At 50.6% G+C, this 23,918-nt stretch overlaps 1 protein-coding gene across 3 annotated transcripts in view; it reads right to left on the bottom strand.

The window, feature by feature from the left end:
- Window positions 1-1,083: 1,083 nt before the first annotated feature.
- The window catches only part of VDR (vitamin D receptor), a 63,132-nt gene continuing 40,297 nt past the window's right edge, over window positions 1,084-23,918 (bottom strand). For all 3 annotated transcript variants that reach the window (XM_063611283.1, XM_055295108.2, XM_055295106.2), the window contains 6 exons: window positions 17,083-17,267; window positions 16,707-16,827; window positions 15,203-15,374; window positions 6,219-6,370; window positions 5,902-6,018; window positions 1,084-4,559 (listed from right to left, as the gene is read on the bottom strand). In XM_063611283.1, coding sequence (XP_063467353.1) covers window positions 4,300-4,559; window positions 5,902-6,018; window positions 6,219-6,370; window positions 15,203-15,374; window positions 16,707-16,827; window positions 17,083-17,267 — 1,007 coding nt within the window. In that variant the 3' untranslated portion in view covers window positions 1,084-4,299. The remainder of the gene's footprint in view (window positions 4,560-5,901; window positions 6,019-6,218; window positions 6,371-15,202; window positions 15,375-16,706; window positions 16,828-17,082; window positions 17,268-23,918) is intronic.

Here is a 23,918-nt window from a genome sequence, read left to right as displayed (position 1 = left end):
CCCAGTGGATCCTGCACCGGGGCTGCAGGTGGAGCTGCCTGCCAGTCCCGTGCCGTGCGCTCGCACTCCTCAGCCCTTGGGTGGTCGATGGGACTGGGCGCCGTGGAGCAGGGGGTGGCGCTCGTTGGCGAGGCTCGGGCCGCACAGGAGCCCATGGAGAGGGTGGGAGGCTCAGGCATGGTGGGCTGCAGGTCCTGAGTCCTGCCCCGCGGGAAGGCAGCTAAGGCCCAGGGAGAAATCGAGTGCAGCGCCCCTGGGCTGGCACTGCTGGGGGACCCAGTACACCCTCTGCAGCCACTGGCCTGGATGCTAAGTCCCTCATTGCCCGGGGCCGGCAGGGCAGGCCGGCTGCTCTGGGGCGGGGGCGCCAAGCCCACGCCCACCCGGAACTCCAGCCGGCCCGCAAGCGCCGCACGCAGCCCCGGTTCCCACTTGCACCTCTCCCTCCACACCTCCCTACAAGCTGAGGGAGTGGGCTCCGGCCTTGGCCAGCCCGGAAAGGGGCTCCCACAGTGCAGGGGTGGGCTGAAGGGCTCCTCAAGTGCCACCAAAGTGGGAGCCCAGGCAGAGGAGGAGCCGAGAGGGAGCGAGGGCCGTGAGGACTGCCAGCACGCTGTCACCTCTCATTAGGAGTCCTGTTTCTGCACAGCAGTCATTTGTAATCCTCCAGGTCACTGGCACAGCCGCCATCTCTAATGGCAGACAGAGTTTTGCCAATAGCTGTTTGGTTTTCATTTTTGAGGGTCTCACGTAGGTGTCATATATTGACTGCACACTTCCTGGGAGTAGAGCACAGTTTGGTCCAGCACCTCTAATTTTCCCGGCTCAGGGCCTGCTTTAGGAAAGGGAACCTCTTTTATCTCCTCTCCAGGAGAGAGCTAGCAAGACCATCAATCATCTGTCAGGTCCCCCAACTCAATAGGAAGCAGGGCAATGTAGCAGTTAATTTGTGGCTTCTGAAGCTAGCTGCCGAAGATTCAAATCCCATCCCTTGCTAGTGTGGCATTGCTCAAGCTATCCCTTCTGTCAAATGGGGGTAATAATGATTCATCTCCCATAAGGTCCTTATAAGGATAAGGCAAATTGGTTTGCATAAAGCATTTATTTACAGCAGTACTTGCAACAAAGTAAGTGCTATATAAGTATGAGCCATTTTTATTACCATAAGCGAAGCTTTCTACATTGGTTGACTTGACAAACTTCTGGCAAACTTTTTTTTCTCTTTGGAAATCATTCAGCAGGCACTGTTTACATCCTTTCGCTGCCATATCTCTAGCTTTCACCAAACCTGCCACACATTCCTGCCTTCTGTTGGCCTCACTTGGATTCTCCTACATGCTTCCAGTTAGCCAGCCAGAGGATTTTCCTGTCTCTGGGAATCTTGTGGAAAATTTTGCATTTTGGGGCACCCTCTCCTTCAGTTATAATGATATACCTTAAAAGTTTTACATTTACAAATGTCTATTTTCACACTCTCATTCTAAAGTAGAATCGATGATGACCTTTTCTCCCAGTTCAGCCCCATAAAAACTCATTTTCCCCTCTTTTCTTTTCCTCCCAGCTCCTAGACTTCCTTTGGAGGAGTGGCCTAGGTGGTGGGGGCCCAGGGCTGAGTAACTGATATTCCCAGGAGTTCCCTGAAGAAGGCAGGGCCAGAGGGAGACCTGGGAAGGTGGTGACATTACAAAGACAAATGCATGTTATGGATGAGGCAACAGCATTATACAAGGCTGAGGCGGAGAGCCCAACAGGCCAGGGCCACGTCGTGGTGGGGCAGGGTCTGATTCACATTGAGGCAGAGGTGAGTCTCCTTCCTTCTCCTTCTGATGGGTTGGTGGAGTTACAAGCCAGGGAAGGAAGGAAGGGGTCCCAGATCCAGACTTGCTCTGTCTGAAATCCAGGACTACCCCCAGGGACTGGGTCAGCCACCTGGGGAACGGGAAAGGGAGTCTGAGCTCAAACATGGTGTAGTGAAAAGGACACCGGACCATGACTCCAAAGTCTGGTCCTGTCCTGGTCCACTTCTAAGACAGTTTCACTCTTGTTGCCCAAGCTGGAGAGCAACGGCACGATCTCAGCTCACTGCAACCTCCACCTCCTGGGTTCAATTCTTCTGCCTCAGCCTCCTGAGTAGCTGGGATTACAGGCATGCGCCACCATGCCCGGCTATTTTTTTTTTTTTTTTTTTTTTTTGTATTTTTAATAGAGACAGGGTTTCTCCATGTTGGTCAGGCTGGTCTCGAACTCCCGACCTCAGGTGATCCACCCGCCTCGACCTCCCAAACTGCTGGGATTACAGGCGTGAGCCACCGCGCCCGGCCTGTCCTGGCCCACTTCTAACTAGTTATGTATGCTTGGGTGAGTCACGCCCTCCTCTGTCAGTTTTCCTTAATGAGGGGATTGACTCGTTTAGCAACTTACAAGTGTTTTCTCCCACTGAAGAGCAAGCTGGACCAATATGTTCTGCAGCTAAAATCAAACAAGGGTCTCTCCCTAGACCCTTGTAAAATAACAGCAATAATAATTAATGTACAGAAGTTTCACAATATCAGTTCTCCCCCCATAAATATCTCCAAATCAGTGGTACGTGCTACCCTGTATATTAGAATATAACACAAATGGAGTCTGAGTCTGAAAACAACTCATATCTAATAAATTTAAGATTAAGCGATATATATGCTATTCTGCAGTAAGGAATGTGGCTTTCAGATGTTTTTCCACCTGAAGAATTCTGAGAGACACGGGGCCAGGTGGACACCAAGGCTCTTGCAGTGTGAAGTCTGATTCCTCCCTGGGTTTTCAGGGAACTACGGATGCAGGTGGAAGGACACAGCTTCCAGGAGTTGGGGCGGTCACGTTCCCACTGACTTTAACTTTCCTGGTGACACAGGGAATGCGGCCGCTTTCCCCAAACTCAAGCACTGATCTGAAGAAGCCTCTGTGATCCACCTCGAAGAACGCCTTTCCGTACCGGTCCTGCACACCTACAGCTCACTCTCACAAAGACCCCACCTTGGAGTAAACGGACAGACGCTTCCCACCAGCTGGGCTGAGCTGGCTGCAGAGGAGAGCACGCACTTGAAGTTCTATCACTCCGCCCCTGCCTCACAGGCCCCTTTTGACTTTTGGGTGGTGGAGTGAGAATAAGAAGGCACCCTACCCTACATCCTGGAACCCCCAAACGCTCTCTCTGACTAGCCACCTGAGACTGCCCCGCTCTGCCTTCCCACACTCTGGGGTGCGGCAGCGCTAGCCCTTAGCCCTGTGGGTCAACAGCGGCCTTGGAACCACATCGAGGAGGCAAGGAGATCATGACTCAGCCGCTGGGGTCTGAAAATTCTTCTCCTCCATCCCACCCTGCCACGTGGAGAAGATGCGGCTCACTGCTTCTCCAGACTGGAAGTGGGGAGGGGGTGGGGGGAGCAGGCTCTCGGTTACCCTCGGTGATCCGAGGAGGACAGGGAGGGCTGGCTCTCCTGGGCGGGAGGTAAGGCACTGGCAGGGGGAGGACGAGGACGGCAGGTGCTTTTCTGCAAACTGGGGACATTTCAGTCCTGCTACATGGATCCGTGGAAGGAGGGCTTCCACCTCAACCAACCCCTTAGATCCAGGGCGAGGAACTGTGGGCTTGGTGACAGGGACAGCTGTGGCCACCATCCATTTTCTTCTGTGAGGCTGTTTTTGTCAGTTTTTCCTCCTTGGGTCTCTCAGCAGGTGGGTTCGTGCCTGGCGCTCCAGTGATGGGAAGAAAACCCACCTCACCACAGCTACTGCCTGTGAGAATATAACCAGGGCAATGGGATGTTGGTGGGCACTGAAGGGGGTGGGTGGGAGCTGAGGGCCGGTTATTTATCATGAGTAGGCAGGAAAGGGAGACCCCACTAGGCTCTGGACACGGGGGGCCTGCAGTGGGGGGAGGTGCAGGTGTCTGTCCCTGAGGAATGGATGCATTTCTCCTGCTGTTCCCTCAACATCAGTCAGCAGCCACGTATGCAGTGGTGGGGGCATCTCTGGGCAAGGCCCTGCCCCCAGCCTCTGCCATCTGCCCCCACTTGGGTTTCTTTGTCAAACAAACAGCAACTCCTCATGGCTGAGGTCTCAAGGGACCGGGGAAAGGCCTGCAGGAAAGGGGTTAGGTTGGACGGGAGAGAGAATGGGCTGGGTGGACAGGGGAGGTGGCAGAGGAGGGGCTGAACCCCAGACGGGGTGAGGAGGGCTGCTGAGTAGCTGCCAGCCCCGGGCCTGGCACGTGGCCCTGGAGGAGCAGCCCCACCCAGGCACCGCCACAGGCTGTCCTAGTCAGGAGATCTCATTGCCAAACACTTCGAGCACAAGAGGCGTGAGCTTCATGCTGCACTCAGGCTGGAAGGAGAGGCAGCGGTACTGCTTGGAGTGCTCCTCATTGAGGCTGCGCAGGTCGGCTAGCTTCTGGATCATCTTGGCATAGAGCAGGTGGCTGCCCGGGGGCGGGTGGCGGCAGCGGATGTAGGTCTGCAGTGTGTTGGACAGGCGGTCCTGGATGGCCTCAATCAGCGCGGCATCCTGCACCCCAGGACGATCTGTGGGCGTGGGGATAGAGGAGAAGGCACAGGAGCTCTGAGCTGGGCCCCTCACTGCTCAATCCCACCACCCCCCACCCACACAGACACTCAATGGCAGCACCCCCTAGGCCACCCCTCTGTGACTGCTGACCGGTGACACCACTGCCCGGCCCCAAAGCCCTCCAGTGACTTCTCCGTGCATTTAGGATCCAGTCCCAGGTCCTTCCATGGGCCCACCTGGCCCTGTCCCCGCCTGGCCTTGCTCCCTGCCCATGCTCTGTCCACCCCTCAGCGTCCCGATGCGCCGTGCTGTCTGGCCACCAGCCTTCACATCTGTGCTCCTTCTGCTTGCAGCTCTGCTCTGCTATCTTTGCCAGACTCTTACTGATCCTTTGGATAACAGCTTAAAAGGTCTTCCTCCAAAAGGCCATTCCTGGCAACACTCTACCTCTGTGGCCCAGACCACGTCAGCTTCCCTCCTATTCTACCCTTCTGTAGTATCACTTACTTTATTTTTGAAACCCTTACCTTGTTAGGAATTAGTAATTAAATAACATTTGTTTAATGTTTCCTCCTAAGCTTCATGGGAGAGGAGCCTGTGTCCTGTTCGCTGCTGAACCCCAGTACATAGCATAGTGCCTGGTACCTAACAGGTGCTCAATAAATTGTTGCTAAGTGGATGAATGAATGAGGGAAGGCTGGCTGGGCAGGGGTAGAGGAGCCCACCTCCATTCCTTGAGCCTCCAGTCCAGGAAAGCATCCCTGGGCAGAGGCCACTAGCTTGTTGCCTAAACACAGCACAGGCTGAGGCAGGGCCACCCCTCTTTGGACCTCATCACTGATATCATGTCCCCAAGGTCACAATAACTTCCTCTTCGGCCTTTTCTCCCTCTTCTCACCTCTAACCAGCAGAAGAGTTCAAGGGTCACAGCACACTGCCTCCAAAATCAATCAGGTAAACTATATAGGCAGAACCATCTCTCAAGCTCCAAGGTTTTATACCCTGCCTGCAAGAAACCTCAAGTAACAGGAATGTTGAGCCCAGTTCACATAAGAGCAGAGCTGCGTATTGGGAACGTGCAGGCCCATCTATGGCCCGAGGAACCCTGCTGATCTAGTTCCTCAGAGTCCCCCCTACGAATCGCCTGCAAACTCTGCAAGGCAGAGCCAAGGGCAGTGAGGGGCACCTCAGCATCCACACACCACAGGGCCTCTGCAAACCAGCAAAGTAGGTACTTCCTTCTCTGCCTCTCCTTTTGCTACACCTCCCTTAGGTTGCCCAGCTGGCCCTCAGCAGGGCTTTGTCCTTCATACTTCCCGCTCCCCAGCTCCCTGAGCTCCTCCCTGCCTGGCCCCATACCTGGGGAGACGATGCAGATGGCCATGAGCAGCACATGCTCCTCCTCATGCAAGTTCAGCTTCTTCAGTCCCACCTGGAACTTGATGAGGGGCTCAATCAGCTCCAGGCTGTGTCCGGCTGTGAGAGACAATGGCCAGGTACCGTGGGCAGAGCTGAGGAGCCGCCCACCCACCTCCAACCCCATGGGTCCGACCCTGGCCCTTCTCTCCCTGTTGGTGCCTAACTCCCTCCCATGTATCTGATTGGAGCCCAAACCCCAGGAGGGGTGGAGCCAGCGTCTGGGAGCTGGGAAAGTTGGAGGTGGAGTCCAGGCAGACCTTTGGTCACGTCACTGACGCGGTACTTGTAGTCTTGGTTGCCACAGGTCCAGGACATGTCGTCCATGGTGAAGGACTCATTGGAGCGCAACATGATGACCTCAATGGCACTTGACTTCAGCAGTACGATCTGGTCCTCAGAGGTGAGGTCTCTGCAGGGGAGGGAGGCAGGGAGGTCAGGTTACCAGTCAACGCCTTCAAGCCACACAAATCAGTTTAGTGTTTTGACAGGTATACACCTGCTGGGCACCAACATGCACCCTGGGTCTTTCATCAAGGAGCTTGCAGCCTGGCTGGAAGGGACAAGAGTGTTCCTTGAGAGAGAACGGTTCAACACTGTGATCATGTGCCAAGGCCAGAAGTGAAGTAGCTCAGTTACTAAGACAAGAAAAACTCAGAGACCAAGCAGCCAGAGCTATGGGGCACAGGAAACGGGGCCCAGGCATGAATATGACGGTCTGCAAAAGGTAGGGCCACGGTATCTTCAACAACACCCAAGTTTTCTCCTCCTCTCCCTCCTCCTGTCCTCCAGTCCTTCTCAGTAGTAAATTCAGCCAATTCTGTCTCCAGGATGTCTCTCGAGCCCATGATCTTATTCCCACTCCTACCAGGAGTGCTCTGGTTCAGAGCTCCAGCGTCTTTTCCAATAGCCTCTTACGGGAATCCCAGACTTGTTTCTCTCCAGTCTCTCATTCATCTTTCTTACCACTGCTGCAGGTCAATGTCCTCCTGCGCTCAGAAATCCTCACTGACTCTCAAACACCCTAGGATCAGGCCCACACTCCCTAACTTGGCTCCAACCTCTCATTCCAACTCCCTTTCCCATGGTAAACTCCACCAACCTTCCATTCTAGCAGCATCATGCCACTCCACATTCAGATGCTGTGTGTTCTCACTGTTCCTTTTTTTTTTCTTTTTTTTCTTGAGACAGGATCTCGCTCTGTTGCTGAGGCTGGAGTGCAGTGTTATGATCATAGCATGCTATAGCCTCAAACTCCTGAGCTCAAGTGAGCCTCCCACCTCAGCCTTCCGAATAGCTAAGACTACAAGCATGCGCCACCATGCTCAGCTAATTTTCTTTTATTAGTATTTTTAGAGACAGTGTCCTGTTCTGTCACACAAGCTGGAGTGCAACAGAATGATTATGGCTCACTGCAGCCTGAAACTCCTGGGCTTGAGCAATTCTCCTGCCTCAGCCTCCTAAGTAGCTGGGACTACAGGTGCACACCACCACACCTAGCTAATTTTTTTTTTTTTTTTTTTGAGACGGAGTCTCACTTTGTCACCCAGGCTGGAGTGCAGTGGCATGATCTCGGCTCACCACAAGCTCCACCTCCCGGGTTCACGCCATTCTCCTGCCTCAGCCTCCTGAGTAGCTGGGACTACAGGTGACCGCCACCACGCCCGGCAAATTTTTTTTTGTATTTTTAGTAGAGACGAGGTTTCACGGTGTTAGCCAGGATGGTCTCGATCTCCTGACCTTGTGATCCGCCTGCCTCAGCCTCCCAAAGTGCTGGGATTACAGGTGTACACCTAGCTAATTTTTAAATTTTTTTGTAGAGATGGTGTCTCACTATGTGGCCCAGGCTGGTCTCAAATTCCTGGCCTCAAGTGATCCTCCCATCTTGGCCTCTCAAAGCATTGGGGTTACAGGTGTGAGCCATTCCACCCAGCCATCACCACACCTTTGAGCATACTACAGCTCCAGCCAGGAATCCCCTTCTCATTCTCCATTTTGTTTTTCTGGTCCTGAATCCGCTGTGTTTTCCCTTGGAGCCCTGCACCTTCTGACTCTTCAGCACAGTTAGGCCATGTCGCTGTGATGCATTGAACATTGCTGGTGCTCTTATTTGCCCTTCTCCTCCAGTTCTGCTCTTTTCATGCTTGCTTTCTACTCCTGTTTTTTTTTTTTTTTTTTTTTTGAGACAGAGTCTTGCTCTGTTGCCCGGGCTGGAGTGCAGTGGTGAGATCTTGGCTCACTGCAACCTCCACCTCCCAGGTTCAAGCAATTCTCCTACCTCAGCCTCCTGAGTAGCTGAGATTACAGGCACCCGCCACCACACCCAGCTAATTTTTGTATTTTTAGTAGAGACGGGGTTTCGCCATGTTGGCCAGGCTGGTCTCGAACTCCTGACCTCAGATGATCTGCCCACCTCAGCCTCCCAAGGAGCTGGGATTATGGTGTGAGCCACTGTGCCCGGCCACTTGTTTTCTACTCTTGTTTGTAAGTTACTTGGGGGCCGGCACCTCTTCTTAACACCTTACTGTTGCCCACACACTGACCATTGAGCCCTCAGCACAAGAGGACCAATAGAGATGCGCTGATGATTTGAGAGGCCAATGATTAGTTCCACTATTCTGAATCCCGAATGGGCTTGTCTGAACAATGGCGAGGAAAAGGTAGGGCTCACAAATCAACTTGCTTCTGGCTTTTACTCCCTTTCTCTTCCTGACTGTCTACTTCCTCCTGGATATCCTGTAGATAGGCTGTCATCCCCTCGATGGCTGCATGTTTATATATAAAGACGGGAAGCTGATATTAACTGATGAGAGTGTTGTATCAATGGGTGATAGATGGTGGGGAATGAGAAGCCTTGCATGATCAGGATGGCCAGCAAAGGATCTGTATTGAAAAAAATCACAAAGTGCTAGAGTTGGGGCGCCCCTCTTAGGAACTCTTAGAGATGGCTCCTATAGAACCTCTGCAGGACTCTCTAGGGTCAGGGAGCTTAGGGCCTCTGGACACAGCCATGGGGTTGTTAGCGCCGAGATTAATGACCTCTTCTATTGAGCTACAACCTACGTGATGGTACACTCATTTGTGGTTTACAGTTTTGTACTCAATAAACCCAGAACCAGACTTCTCCACTAGCCATGGGACTTCCTTTGAACCATAGCTAATGGAGGTTTTTAAAAAGGAAAACTACCATGTCCTCCTTCAGATAGTCTAAAGACACAATATCTAAACATCTCACCATCCTTGTCACTTTTCTCTAGATGTTCAATCCACATTTAAAAAACAAAAATGAACACCATCCCCATTTTTGTTTTGACTCATTATACAAGTAAAACATACTCATTATCAAATCTTTGGAAAATACATAAAAATGTAAAAACAAATTAAATTTGCTCATAACCACACTTCACATTTTGGGGTATTTTCTTCCTATCTTTTTTTCTTATTTATTTAATTTTTTTTTGAGACAGAGTCTTGCTTTGTCACCCAGGCTGGAGTGCAGTGGCGCAATCTTGGCTCACTGCAACCTCTCCCTCCTGGGTTCAAGCAATTCTCCTGTCTCAGCCTGCGGAGGAGTTGGGACTACAGGCATGTGCCACCACACCCGGCTAATTTTTGTATTTTTAGTAGAGATGGGGTTTCGCCATGTTGGCCAGGCTGCTCTTGAACTCCTGACCTCAAGTGAATGCTGCCCGCCCTAGGTGTCCCAAAGTTCTGGGATTACAGGTGTAAGCCACCATGCTTGGCACCTTCCTGTCTTTTTTCTATGCAAATATATATATATATATATATATACCCACAAATACACATAGAGAGAGGGAGTATATATTTAACATACTGGAGCTTATACTAATTCTTTATCCTACTTCCTATATCACTCAAAATTATTTAGCCCAGTTCTTAGAGGGTCGCATGATGTTACATCATAACAGTACACTCTAAGTTATTGAGCCAGTCTTCCATTTATCTATTTTTGAACATTTTGATTGCTTCCAATTTTTGCTATCATAGGTAATTCTGGGAGGAACATCTTTATACATAGCCTTTTGTTCAGTGCCCCACTCAAACAGATGGCCAGCAGTGAACACACCTTCCATGGACGCGGGCCAGAGAAACTTCAGTGGGGTCACTGCTTTTGTGATCCACACATCCTGCTGCTAGGAACACAAACCCAAACGACCCCAAATGACTGCCCACAGCCTGGAAATACAGGGCCTTTCTAAACACAGCTCACAGCCAGGACCAGGGATGGTGGCGGGGTGCGAGCAGAGGTGGAGTTACAGGGGAAGCCATAAGAGAGCTTGTTCCACGATGATAGGCATCAGCACAGCTCCGTTCCCCCTCCCTCACCTGTGTGACATTTACACCCTCCTCTGTCTTCACGCCTGCAGCCGCTTCTGGGCACCCGAGATGTGCCTGGAATGTGTTGCTGTTTCATCTTTCCCACCCCAACAGGCAGAGCCTGGCCCCTCCCCTCCCGCATTCCCACGGTACCTCCAGCAGGCTTGTAGCAGGGCTCTTATCTCCTTGCAGCAATTGTTTACATGTGTATCTCTTTCATCAGACACCAAATCCCTGGATGCCAGGGACTGTCTTCTCAACAACTTTTGTCCCTCATAGTTTATGTAAGAAAGCTATTTGTTGGATGGATGAAGAAATGAATGTGGAGAAAGGCCACAGCACGAAGGAAGCATGATAACCCCCAGGGCTCTTCCCTAGGTATGGAAATGGCAATGAAGGTGAAGGCATTTAGCAGAAGAGGGCAGGGCTGCAGCTTATGTGGCCTGGTCTCTCATGTACTTTACTTGTCAGTGAAGCATGGGGGTCCTAAGTCCTCGGATCTAAGGCCGCTCTTGGCCATTTAGATGCTGCCGCTGACACCACCTCCTCCATGCGTTTCATTTGCAGTGCCAGCAGGGAGGGAGATTGGTGGGGTGAGACTGAGAGGCTAAGGGAGGAGAGGTGGGAGGAGAGAGCGGGCCAAGGCCACACTGTAGCACAGTTCACACCCAGAACAGCCCATCCAGCCCCACCCCACGTTGGTCTCATGCCCACACTGGAGACTCATCCTGTGCCCCCACACACCCACACAGAAGTCTCATCCTGCCTTCCCCACACCCTCCGCCCCTGCCTGCAGGCAGCAAGATCAAAGCCACCAGGGATGCAGCCACTGTTCTTCTATGTCTTGGAACAATAGAACCCCTAAGTGTGGAAAGCAGCAGAACAAGAGAGCTACTGGGCTGGCCCACCCTGGGCCCAGCTGGAGCCTAGGTTTGGGCTCCAGTCCAGGCTCAGCATCACCTCTGTCCAGTCACAGAGTGTCCGTACCAGTGTCCCTGCAAGCTCTCTTGGCAAGGCCTGCTCCATTTTCATTGGCATACCTTCTGCTCTGGGACTTCTCAAGTCATACTGAAGTCAGAGAGGCCAACCCTAGCATGTTCAGGATCAGTTTAACCCATTTTGCCTCAGTGGCTGGGCAGCTCCTGTACCTGCCCATATGTACCTCACTTTAGCCATGAGTTGCAAGGACAGACTAGGGGACAGAGGGGAACATGATGAAAGGAAGAGGGCAGACTTCAACTTAACCTCGGGAAGAGAAACTGAGAGTAGTGCTATTTGTGTCAGGATACATGTGGGAGGGCAAGGGATAGGGGCCTTGAGCATGGGAGAAATTGGAGGCTGGGGTTCCTTAGTGAAGGGGGCAGCACTGGAGTAATCTGATTTAATGAGTAACTTTCTTTTTAGGACAGCTTTCCCGTGTGTGCAATCTCAGCCACCACTGGAATCACTGAACCTGGAATCACTGTATCTGGAAAGGGCCGTGGGGGCCCTCTGTCCTACTCTGCACTAGAGCAGGGAAAGATGAAGCCTGTGTAGACGAGGACTGCTGCCTGACGTGAGGATGGAAGCCGAGTGCTTCCGTGTTTTTTCCCTAGCCGTTTACACAAAACAAGACTTTGGAATATGTGGAGTTTGCAAACAGTAACGTGAAGCGTGGAGGAGGGAGCTGGGACTTGTGCTCTACGGAATGTGTTGTCAGTTCCAAGGAAAGGCTCTGAGGGTAAACCCCGGGCTCAGAGCAATGCTGGGCTCACACGAGATCTGTCGCTTGCTCCTGCCTGCCTGCCTGCCAGAGGGGCCCTTGCTCCTATCACTACAACCAAAATGTGCAGTGCAGTAGGAGTGTCTCAGCACTTTCTGCCAGTTTTCTCTTCTTCACCATTTTCACATTAATTCCAGGAGAAGAGCATCGAAAAATTTCTGGTATTTGGGTTGGTGAGAGGCATAAAATAACACAGAGCCAGTTTTCTCAGGGCAGAAACAAACTGGAAAGTTCTGGGTTTAGCTCTGTGAATGACCATCATTTTACTGGCAAGGCAGTAATTTAGGCAATAACTCATGGCTTTTCTACACAGCTAAGAGGGCCATACACCGATATATGGCAACTCATAATCTGTTTCCATCCAGAGCCGGCAATGTTAACTATTTTCCAGTTCCCCGTATTCCAGCACTGAATCTGAGCATTAGTATCTAGGAAGCATTTTGCCCCTTCTGCCAGAAATACAGCTATTGCTGCTACTTGAAATGACAATAACATTGCTTGAGATTGATTTACTTCTCTTTCTCAACCATATTGTTTATGTATTTTATGGCAATATACCAAATGATCTTTGGGGAAGAATGAAGATACAAATATACGTAAATATAGCCATCTCCCAACACATCTATTACATGTGTCAATACTGTATTGTTTTAAGAATATTGGCCGGCGGTGGCTCACGCCTGTAATCCCAGCACTTTGGGAGGCCAAGACGGGCGGATCATGAGGTCAGGAGATTGAGACCCTCCTGGCTAACATGGTGAAACCCTGTCTCTACTAAAAATACAAAAAATTAGCCAGGCGTAGTGGCGGGCGCCTGTAGTCCCAGCTACTCAGGAGGCTGAGGCAGGAGAATGGCGTGAACCTGGGAGGCAGAGCTTGCAGTGAGCTGAGATCGCGCCACTGCACTCCAGCCTGGGCAACACAGTGAGACTCTGTCTCAAAAAAAAAAAAAAAAAAGAATATTGGCCGGGCGTGGTGGTTCACGCCTGTAATCCCAGCACTTTGGGAAGCTGAGGCCGGCAGATCACCTGAGGTCAGGAGTTCAAGACCAGCCTGGCCAAGATGGTGAAACCCCATCTCTACTACTAAAAATACAAAACTAGCCAGGCGTGGTGGTGCGTGCCTGTAATTTCAGCTACTCAGGAGGCTGAGGCAGGAGAATTGCTTGAACCCAGGAGGCAGAGGTTGCAGTAAGTTGAGATCGTGTCATTGTACTCTGGCCTGGACAACAAGAGGGAAACTCTGTCTCAAAAAAAAATAAAAATAATTAGCCAGGCATGGTGGCACGCTCCTGTAGTTCCAGCTACTTGGGAGGCTGAGGCAGGAGAATTGCTTGAACCCGGAAGGCGGAGGTTGCAGTGAGCCGAGATCGTGCCATTGCACTCCAGCCTGGGCGAAAAGAGCGAAACTCCATCTCAAAAAAGAAAAAAAAAAAATATTAACACTGCATGAGTATTTAAATAAAAGTATTATATATGCTATTAGTGTTAAAACAATAAAACAGGAATAAATGAATGAAATTTATATGAATGAATTAATAAAGGAGGATCCCTTCTCCAGTAGAACTCCTTATACTTACCTATTTTGGCAAAAATGTATCAGTATGGTTAGGAAATGGTCTTTATATTTTTCTTTTTTGAGACAGGGTCTTGCTCTGTTGCCCAGGCTGGAGTGCAGTGGTGCAATCATGAATCACTGCAGCCTTGACCTCCTGGGCTCAAGTGATCCTCCTGCCTTAGCCTCCCTGGTAGGTGGGACTACAGGCATGTGCAACCACGCCTGGCTAATTTATAATTTTTTTTTTTTGTAGAGAAGAGGTCTCACCATGTTGCTCAGGCTGTTCTGGAACTCCTGGGCTGAAGCAATCCTCCTACCTCAGCCTGTCAAAGTGTTGGGATTATAGGCATGTGCCACTGTGCCCAGCCAGGAAATGGTCTTTAAATGTACATTTTGGTGAAGGATGCCAGGGTCATATATGCCAGGAAACCTATCTCTCTCCAGGATTCCTAGACTGTTTCACAAGTCTACAGGGCCAAGCCCTTCTCCTCTGTATCACTTCATTCTGCTCTCAGAATTGGGGTGTGGAGGAATCATATCGTTGAATTTAAAGAGATAATATGAGGATTCCAGTCAAGCCAGCTGGAGTGAACACAGCAGTGAGCTTGGAGTTCTAGGCTTGGCTTTGATATGCTGGCTCCAACGCCTGGAAGCGATCCTGGCTGGCCATTGGACTTCTCTGGGTTTCCACACCATCATCCAGAAAGTGCAGGGATGGACTAGCTCTCCAGTGCTGGCCTGCAGAGTAACACAGGACAGGCTGCACTTTCTAAATACAGATTTCTGGGCCTACGCCAGAGATTCTGATTTCTCAGGTCTAGGGTAGGGCCTGAATCTCTATTTTAAAGAAGCAATGGAGGCTGGCTGCCATGGCTCACGCCTGTAATCCCAGCACTTTGGGAGGCTGAGGTGGGTGGATCACTTGAGGTCAGGAGTTTGAGACCAGCCTGGCCAACATGGCAAAACTCCGTCCCTACTAAAAATACACAAATTAGGGCAGGGCGCGATGGCTCACGCCTGTAATCCCAGCACTTTGGGAGACCAAGGCGGTTGGATCACGAGGTCAGGTGATCAAGAACAGCCTGGCCAACATGGTGAAACCTTGTCTCTACTAAAAATACAAAAATTAGCTGGGCGTGGTGGTGCGCACCTGTAATCCCAGCTACTTAGGAGGCTGAGGCAGGAGAATCACTTGAACCTAGGAGGTGGAGGTTGCAGTGAGCCGAGATCGCACCACTGCACTCCAGCCTGGGTGACAGACCGAGACTCCGTCTGGAAAAAAATAAAAAATAAAAAAATAAAAATAAATAAATAAATAAATAAATAAATAAGCCGGGCGTGGTGGCTGGTGCCTGTAATCCCAGCTACTTGGGAGGTTGAGGCAGGAGAATTGCTTGAACCTAGAAGGTGGAGGTTGCAGTGAGCCGAGATTGCGCCACCGCACTCCAGCCTGGGTGACAGAGTGAGACTCTGTCTAAAAAAATAAAAAATAAAACGAAGAAGTGGTGGATGAGTGATCTCCAACCCTTCTTGTAGCTCAGTCTAGGACTGTGACTCTGTTCCCCAGAGATTGCAGAAGTGTCTTACCTGAATCCTGGGATCATCTTAGCAAAGCCAATGACCTTTTGGATGCTGTAACTGACCAGGTCAGCCAGGTGGGGCAGCATGGAGAGCTGGGACAGCTCTAGGGTCACAGAAGGGTCATCTGAATCTTCTTCACTCAGATCCAGATTGGAGAAGCTGGACGAGTCCATCATGTCTGGGGGAGATGAGGGAAGAGAAGGAGCTATTTAACGATACTTGGACCAGGCCCCCTCCTGCCAGCCCCTGCAAAGACCTGGTGTGCCCTGGCAGCAGAGCCAGCTGGGAATCCCACAGTGACTCCACAGGTCACCTTCAGCCCCAGGCTTCCCTCTGGGACTCTCTCTGCCTCTTTCAGCAGCATAAGGCAGTAAAATCAAAGAGCCAGAGACACTCAGAGCAATGAGACTTCCTCAAGCAGACCGTGTGCTGTTCCTACGGATCTCAATCAGAAAAGAATTTGGGACCCATCAAGCCATGGAAAAAAATGTTCAACCTTGCTAATGATCAAAGAACTGCAGTGTAGAACATCTATACTTTTCACCTACAAACCAGAAACAAAAATGTTTAAATGTTGATGCCAGTATTTATAAAGATGCAGGAAACTAGGCAATGCCTATAAGGGCTGGGGTGCTAAAGGAGACGCACATTACTGAAGGTACTCTAGAAAGCTATTTGACATTAGTCAAATAATTGTGTGTACTCTTTGACCAGTAATCCCACTTCCTGGAATTCATTGTAAGGGAAAATTTCAGATAAGTGTAAATATTTAGCTACAAGTATACTGTTATCTTATTAAAACGCTGAGAAATAATCCAGATATCCAATGGTAGGGGATTAGGTACATTATTGTATTCCAGAATACTATGCAGCCTTTAAAAATTATATTCTGGATGCGTACTAACTGGGATGGAAAAACAATGCAATATAAAAAAAAGCAAGTCATCAGATTGTATACAGCACAATTTCTTTTCTGAATATGCATATGTTTTTTTGTTTTTTTTTTGTTTTTTAAGAAAAAAGGAAGGAAGGAAAGCATGATGCCTCCCAGACTCTCAGCTGAGCTGGAGGGGACAGTTCCTCCAGGGCCAGAGGGTCCCCAGAGCTCAAGTGGAAGGTGGATCTCAATGGGACCAACACATTCTCCTTCCCACTCCAAATTTCACCTTCTGAAGGGCCCAGGATTAAAATATCACTTAAAGGAAGCAGGTCACCTCCACGGAGGGGGCCATGGGCTGAAGCCTGGCTTAGAGGAAAGAGCATGGGCCCGGGAGGCTGATGCTGCACAGCTGGAATCCCAGCTTGGCCTTTTCCCCAGTGTGGGCCCTTGGGCAAGTCACCCCCTTCTGTAACAGAGGGGCTGTTGTGAGGACACTGCATGGCGCACAGGGTTTATGTAAGTTTCCATTAGGGAGCCTTCCACCTCCTTCCATCCAGCAGCCCCAGGACAGGTGTGGTGGACTCCTCGCCCCCGCTCCCCTACTCTATGGAGGACTGAAGTCCTGCTTACCTGGAGAGGTGATACAGTGATCTGAGCAGGAGGAGGAGGAGTCCCCGGAGAAGCTGGGAGTGTGTCTGGAGTTGGGCCTGGAAGGATGGCTCCCTCCACCATCATTCACACGAACTGGAGGCTGGAAGGGAAAGATGGGGTCTCAGACCCACATTTTGGGGTTGCCTTCCTACCTTGGCCCTGATCTCTGATAGAAATGGCTTCGAGGAAGGTCTACGGGAAGGTGAAGCCTCCCAGTGCTAGGGGGCAGAGCAGCCTCCGTCCCTACCTCGGTTCTGTTCAGGATGTCCCCTGCCCTCTGTCCCTACTCCCTGGGCCCTGGCTCCACTAGTGCTTCTTCTCTGGACTGGCTCATCCTCCCAGCAGACAGACATACCCGGAACTGGCAGAAGTCGGAGTAGGTAGGGTCGTAGGTCTTATGGTGGGCGTCCAGCAGTATGGCAATGATGCGCTGCTGCTCCTCAGACAGCTTGGGCCGCAGACTGTCCTTCAAGGCCTCCTCCTCCTTCCGCTTCAGGATCATCTCCCGCTTCCTCTGCACTTCTTCATCTGTCAGGATGACTGTGGGGTGGGAAGGGGAGTCAGGAGGGCCGGCCAGCAGCTCCTCCAGGAAACCTTCCTCCTGCGGTTGGGGGTAAAGGTCCAAGATAGGAGGGGCTTTAACACTTGGGGCTCCCTCGGGGGTCCTCCTGCCATGGAGACTCCCACTCCACTGTGTGAAGAAAAATTGGGTTTGCTATGGTGAAAAGGAAGGCACACGCAAGAAGAAGAAAAAGAGGATTTGAGAGGCGGGATGGTCTGGGCTTTAGGGAGTCGGGGTTCTCAAGAACAAGTTGTGGGACCTTGGGCAAACTCTCTGGACTTTTGTTCTTTTGTTTGTAAAATGAGAGATTTGGACCACATAAGTTCTTCCAAGGTTCCTTTCTTGTACCTTCCTCCATAAAGTGTGTGCATGTGTCTGTGTGTGTTCAACATGCAGGTGGGGGAAGTAATAACACCTGCCTCAAAGGATGAACTGATTTGAGAACAGGATGCATGCGTGGCCCAGAGCAGATGCTCACTAAACGTTAGTTCTCTTCTCTCCCCTACCCTGATGTTCCATGATCCTGAAGAAGACATCAGGGCGGAGAGAGGATGCCAGAGTTCTCACAGCGCTGGAAGTGAGATGTGGAGAGGACTCCTCTATGTGGCTGTCTCCACATCCAGGTTTCCAGACATGGGACTGTGGGATATAGAAAGACTAGGCCTCTTTGGTTCTCTGCCCACCACCCCTCCTCCAGCCTGTACAGCCTTGACATTTCTGTCCATGGAAGTTTTCAAGTCCTCTTGAAGGCCCCAAAGGGTGAGGCCTTGCAGCTCTAATCTTAGAAGTTCTCTCCAGCCACTAATCAGGGGTGTGGGGCCATACAGAGCCCCACCACCACCTGCAGGCTTCTGCCTGCCTCCCTGTGCTGGGGCAGCTGTGGGGGTGGAGAGGATGCTGGGAGCAAAGGTGCCTGGCACGGCGGCTGGGCAAACAGACCTCCTGGCTGTGGCTTGCTGAGCGCTGACGGCAGGAGTGGGCACCGGGGCCCTCGGCCTGTAGCTACTTGCTCGGTGCTGCTGCTGCCAGGGCATCTGCCCACAGAACTGGGGAGTTTCACAAGAGCAGAGAAAGGAACCAGAAGCCCAGTGTGGGTGAGTTCCAGGCTTCGAGAAAGGTCCATTGGCCCAGGCCCTCAGGTAGGGGGAGGATGAGAGAAATTGGTGTGGCGTGAGGAAGAGCCTATGCTGGGTGGGAGTGGACAGCCAATGCCACAGGCACGGCAGGAAAGTGAGCGCTACTGCAAGAGATGGCGCTTCCCTCCACAGGGAGCCTGGGAGTAGACCACACCCAGGTGACTGACTCACCTGCCCAGACAGCTGCCAACTCTCCTCCCACAGTGGGTGTCTGCACAGACCCTACCAGGTCAGGCAGGGTGGGAGAGGAAGGGGCAGGGAGCATCCAGGGAAGGCAATGGGGGTAAGCCCTCACTTGGGGAGCCCAAGATTAGGTGTCTTGTCTTTCCTGCTCACCTGGGGACCGGAGTTAGGGAGGCCTGTTTCTGCCAGCCACACCATGGTGTCTACAGGCACGTAGTTCAGCCTGACTGGACTTTGCTAACTTTCCAGTGATTCTGTGATGCCATTCTCCTGCCCAGATACTTTTCCCGGCCCCTACTGCTGACCACGTCCAAACTAAAGTTGGCTTCTTCCTAACTTTCAGACTTCATGTCTTAGTGCTTCTGGACACAGCCTCTGTTCTGGGCACGCTGGCATTGCTGCTGGCCTGGGAACATGACCTGCTCATGCTTGCCCCTGCATTTCCAGTTGTGCTGGGTGCCTGTCCAGATGGGTCTCCTCTCCCCCAAACCTGTATGAGTTCTACCAGTTCTTCAGTGCCTACATCATAGCCATCTTTTTCCATGAAGCATTTCTTGATTGCCCTGATCTGCACTGAGCCTTGCTTTTTTCTGCTGAGCCTCATTTCCTATGCCTGCTACATATTTAGTCTTTCATACACACATTGACACCCAATTATCTTCTGCTCTGTAAGACTCATGGTTAGCACAGGTTTCAATTCATTACCTATGGAGGGAGCCCAAGAAGTTCAAGGTCTCTATCTCTAGATTACAAGTTACTTAAGGGCAGGGTCCATGTCTTATGATTCTTTCTTTTCTCTCCTTTCCTTTCCCTCCCTCCCTCCCTCCCTCCCTCCCTCCCTCCCTCCCTCCTTTCTTTCTTTCTTTCTTTCTTTCTTTCTTTCTTTCTTTCTTTCTTTCTTTCTTTCTTTCTTTCTTTCTTTCTTTCTTCTTTCTTTCACAGAGTCTTGCTGTATTACCCAGGCTGGAGTGCAGTGGTAACATCTCGGCTCACTGCAACCTCCACCTCCCGGATTCTAAGTGATTCTCCTGCCTCAGGCTACAGAGTACCTGGGCTTATAGGCACACGCCACCATGCCTGGCCAATTTTTTTGTATTTTTAATACAGACGGGGTTTCACCATGTTGGCCAGGCTGGTCTCAAACTCCTGACCTCAGGTGATCCGCCCGCCTCGGCCTCCCAAAGTGCTGGGATTACAGGCGTGAGCTACCATGCCCGGCCTTTGTCTTACAATTCTTATATTTCCCCCATGAAGGCTAGACCGGAGGGGCTACCTGGCCGTGGTGCCTGCTCAATAGTCTGACACCAAACATCAAATGCATCCACATAGATTACACCAACTGTGTGCAAATCATTTTCCTGGTTCAGGAAAGGCTAATGAGTACTCTAGTGCTGCTTGTCTCATGCAATGTAGTGAATGGCACCTGGCACACCAGAGAGCTGAGAAAGCTGACCTCTTTTATTGAAACAACTGTTATGGAAAGATTTTTGAGACAGAAAACCTTGTAACGGAACACTTTTAACGTCATATAACCTTTCCCTGATGATTCAGAGGTATCATTCTGAATAATTACTGAACATTGCAGGAGAAGGTTACAGCCTCAGAGTTGTCGGAAGGCTGTCTGCCCCGCATTGCATGGCTCGGCGTGCTGGGCTTTGGAGTTCTTGGGCTGCTTTTCTTGCTTCCAGTGTCCACCTCTCTGTTAAGCTATGCGTTGTCTTCTTATTGGTGTCTGCCTCTGGAATTGTGCCTTTCTACCCCTTAAGACTTACTTCTGATCTCTTGGGAGCTAGAAGTTCTGGTGATCAAGTTTGATGTAATAAAAAGAAAATATTCGTAATACTGGATAGTACATAAAGAGTTTTTCTATCTGTGAGGCACTATTCTAAGAGCCTTCTGTATATTAACTCATATATTTAGCCCTCATGACAACCCTTTAAGGCAGGTGCTATTGTTATTCCCATTTAGCAGATGAGGGAGCTGAGGCCCAGAGAGGCTTTCTACCTTTCTCAAAGTCACACAGCTAACAGTGGTGAAACCGGTATTTAGACCTGGGCAGTCGGGTTCCGGAGTGGAAAGTCATAACCACTAGCCTCTACTGTGTCTGATTACATCTGATTATAAGTGGACCTTGGCTTTCAGCCATGGAGTTTTGACATGTATTGTGTTCCAATCCATCTGAAGAGTGTGAAAATAAAATTAAGTCACAAAGCTTGTAAATTGCCCACTTTAAAGAGACAAAGAAAGTTCAAGTTTAACCCTATAACATGATTGCTCCCAGTCACTTGCATCAAATAGCAACCACCATCTTCTGTGGAGGTAATAGAGGAAGAAATGCTGAGATCTACCAGTTTCAAACAGGCCCAATCCGTGAGCCTTCTGCAAGGCAACATTGCTTGAGGACTGAATAAGTCTGAAGTCTTTCACATATGCAAATGCACTGTGATTTATGAAATAATTTGTTTAAAGAGCTTGTTAATTTCATGGGAAATTTCTTATCATTTTTTCAATGGATTGAACCTAAAATGTCATTACTATCATATAGGAAGACACTATATGATATATGAAGCCATTGACCTAGAATGAGTAAACAGGTTCTGAAAGAGTGTTGGGCTGTCTGGTGATTAGGCGTCTAAAGTGCATGAGTTTTGGCATGTGGACTTTGTAAAACCTACATGGCTGCTCAGAAGCTTTTTTTGACTTCCTTTTAAGCTCCTTGCTGAGTGTGAAATTAACTTTGCACAAGTAATTCCCATGCAAGACATGTTCTCTCCCTAACAAAGCCAAGATCTGCAACATAAACAATTTGAAAACATTTCAAGATGCCAAGGATGGGCTAAGAACAACCACAGGAAGAGGACAGAAAATCTTTCCAAATGAATGGCACAGACGTGATCGGGTTTGGGAGAATCTTACTGATCTATAGAAATGTGGAAGATATACAGAGAGAAAGAAGCATAATGAGGAGCTAATATTCCTTGATCCACACATTTATTGAGCACCTACTATGTGCCAGGTACTTTGCTAACACCAGGGAGAAAAGACATACAACTGTAAAAACACCAAACAAGTTACCACAATGTGTGGTTCTGTGCAGGACAGGTATAGTATAAGCAAAAAGCAAGAACTCAGTTATAAAATTTCTCGGGTTCCCAGGGTATAAAGTCAACTAAGAATGGAAAAGAGAGAAAATGAGTTTTTGGTGGGACCAAGCTCTCTTCAGTCCATCTCTTAGAGCATGTGAGAGTGCCTGGAAATGCACAATGGAGCGAGCTCCACCCACTGGGGCCACGAGAGGCTGCCTCGGGTGTGGCCCACAAGCCTGACCTTTGGAAGCAGACAGACCTAGATTAGAATGAATGCTGATACCATCATCTTATTAGCTCAGAGCCATGATATTTTAATTCCTCTGAGATTCCTCAGCTATTGAAAAAATAAAAGTATTTACATATTTAGGGAGTGTTGTGAGAATTTCAGAAGAAAATGCGTGTGCCTGACATGCTATCTGACACACAGTAGTTGGTCAATACACAGGGTTTCTGTCCTCATCCTTTCCCTTCCGGTGCCTCTTCTATGGAAGGCCCACCTCCCTGCCTGGCCAGCAGGAGCCTGGGCTTTTAGCTTCCTTCCTGTGGTTTTACAAATATTGAGACACTCAATTGTCTCTGGGATGCTATGCCTTGGGGACAAAACCCAGCCCAGATAAGAAATGAGCAGCTCTCCCAGGGTTCCGAGGCCGGGGGACTTCACACTGGTGAGGCCTCCTGAAGCTGGACTAAACTGAGGCTGGGAATGTCTCTTCCTGGACGATCTTCCCTTCGGGAAAGTAAAAAGCAACAGGACGTTTCTATTTTAACTGGATCCCCGCTCTACCAGCCCATCTAGAACTGAGTACTGCTCCCTGCACTGGGATGAGGAGGGTGGTGTGGTGAGAAGGTGCTTTGGGCATACAGCAGGATGGGGACACAGGACTCCACAGGAGAGAATTAGGCTGGGGTGGGGGTGGCTGAGGCATAGCGCTGATTTAGGGACGGGGTGGGCATCGCTTCTGCGCTGCTGGTTTCCCTCCATGTGGTAGGGTGCTTCTGGCAGGGCTCCCTGATTTACCCCAGGCTGGTGCTGCTCTTCACCATGGATGCAGCGCTGTTTATGGGGACCAGGAGGCAGGTAGGAGGGGACATGAAGTCTGATTCTAGTCCCAGCTTGGCCACCAACTTGCTTTCTGACCCCAGTCCTGAGGTCTTTACCTTTCTGAGTCTCAGATGTTCTTTCTATTCTAAGTCAGTAGGACATCCTCTCCCTCCTGAGGTAGGAGAGGGGCCTCTTGGGCATCAGTGAGCTTGGCCCTGAGGGGATCTCCTGTGGCAGTGCCTTATGAAGCTCAGCAGTGGAACCTCGTGCCAGTCTTGGTTAGCTGGAGCTTTAGAAAGGCTGTCTTCTCTGCCGAGATGGGACTGTGCCAAGCACACCTTGTTGGTGCCTACCCTAACGCCTCACCCTGAGCAGGGCCCACTGAGAATGTGTGTGAAGCCCCTTAAGGCACCTGGGCCTCCAGCCTCCACTTCTTATTCTCTCCAGGATAAAAACAGGAGCCAGGGTGTGGCCGGGACTAGGGTGGGAGCGATCAGCGTGCCCAGGCCTGCACCCTGTGGTGGTGCGGAGAAACCACAGCCCTGGAAACACCTTTCAGGGCTGCCAGTGTTGGCTGGGGAGCCGCCAGATCAGGAGGGAGGAGTCGTGACCCACAGAAGAGAAGCCTAGGTCAAGGCCCGAAGAGGAGGCCCAGGGTCAGGGCCTCAGCTCTGCCTCTGTGTCCCAACAACAGAGAATTTTTTTTCCCATTAAAGGAGAAATTTGCTATCTTCTAAGCCCTGTTCTGTGACTTTTCCTCTGTCCCTGACACATATTCCTGTTACCTGACCTCTCCCCATCCCCCACCACCCCAAACGGTCCCATAGCCAGGAGGGTCTGCATCTGAGCAACATCCCCACCCCGACTCCGACTCCTCAGACCCACAGCTAGGAGGGCCTGGGTTCTGTCCTAGGGATGGGTGGGGGTCTGGATGCAGACGGCAGACAGGAGTGAGCAAGAGAAGGAGAACAAGGAATGAGTGTGCAGGGAGCACCCATGCCCAGCTGGCCTTGCTCCAGCCCAGAGAGGGCCTGGCTGGCCCCTCCCAGCATCTGCTGAATTCAATGGCTACTCTAGTTACCAAATAACTGTCCTAGAGATCCGATGCAAAGTTCAAGTGTTGTTTTCAGTGATAGGTCAAAATATCCATGTAAATATGCCATGTTGGTCTTCTCCAAC

Source organism: Symphalangus syndactylus, chromosome 10, assembly GCF_028878055.3.
Source record: "Symphalangus syndactylus isolate Jambi chromosome 10, NHGRI_mSymSyn1-v2.1_pri, whole genome shotgun sequence".
NCBI lineage: Eukaryota > Metazoa > Chordata > Mammalia > Primates > Hylobatidae > Symphalangus > Symphalangus syndactylus.
The sequence above is the reverse complement of the archived record's forward strand: the minus strand, read 5'-3'. Positions and strand labels throughout refer to the sequence as shown.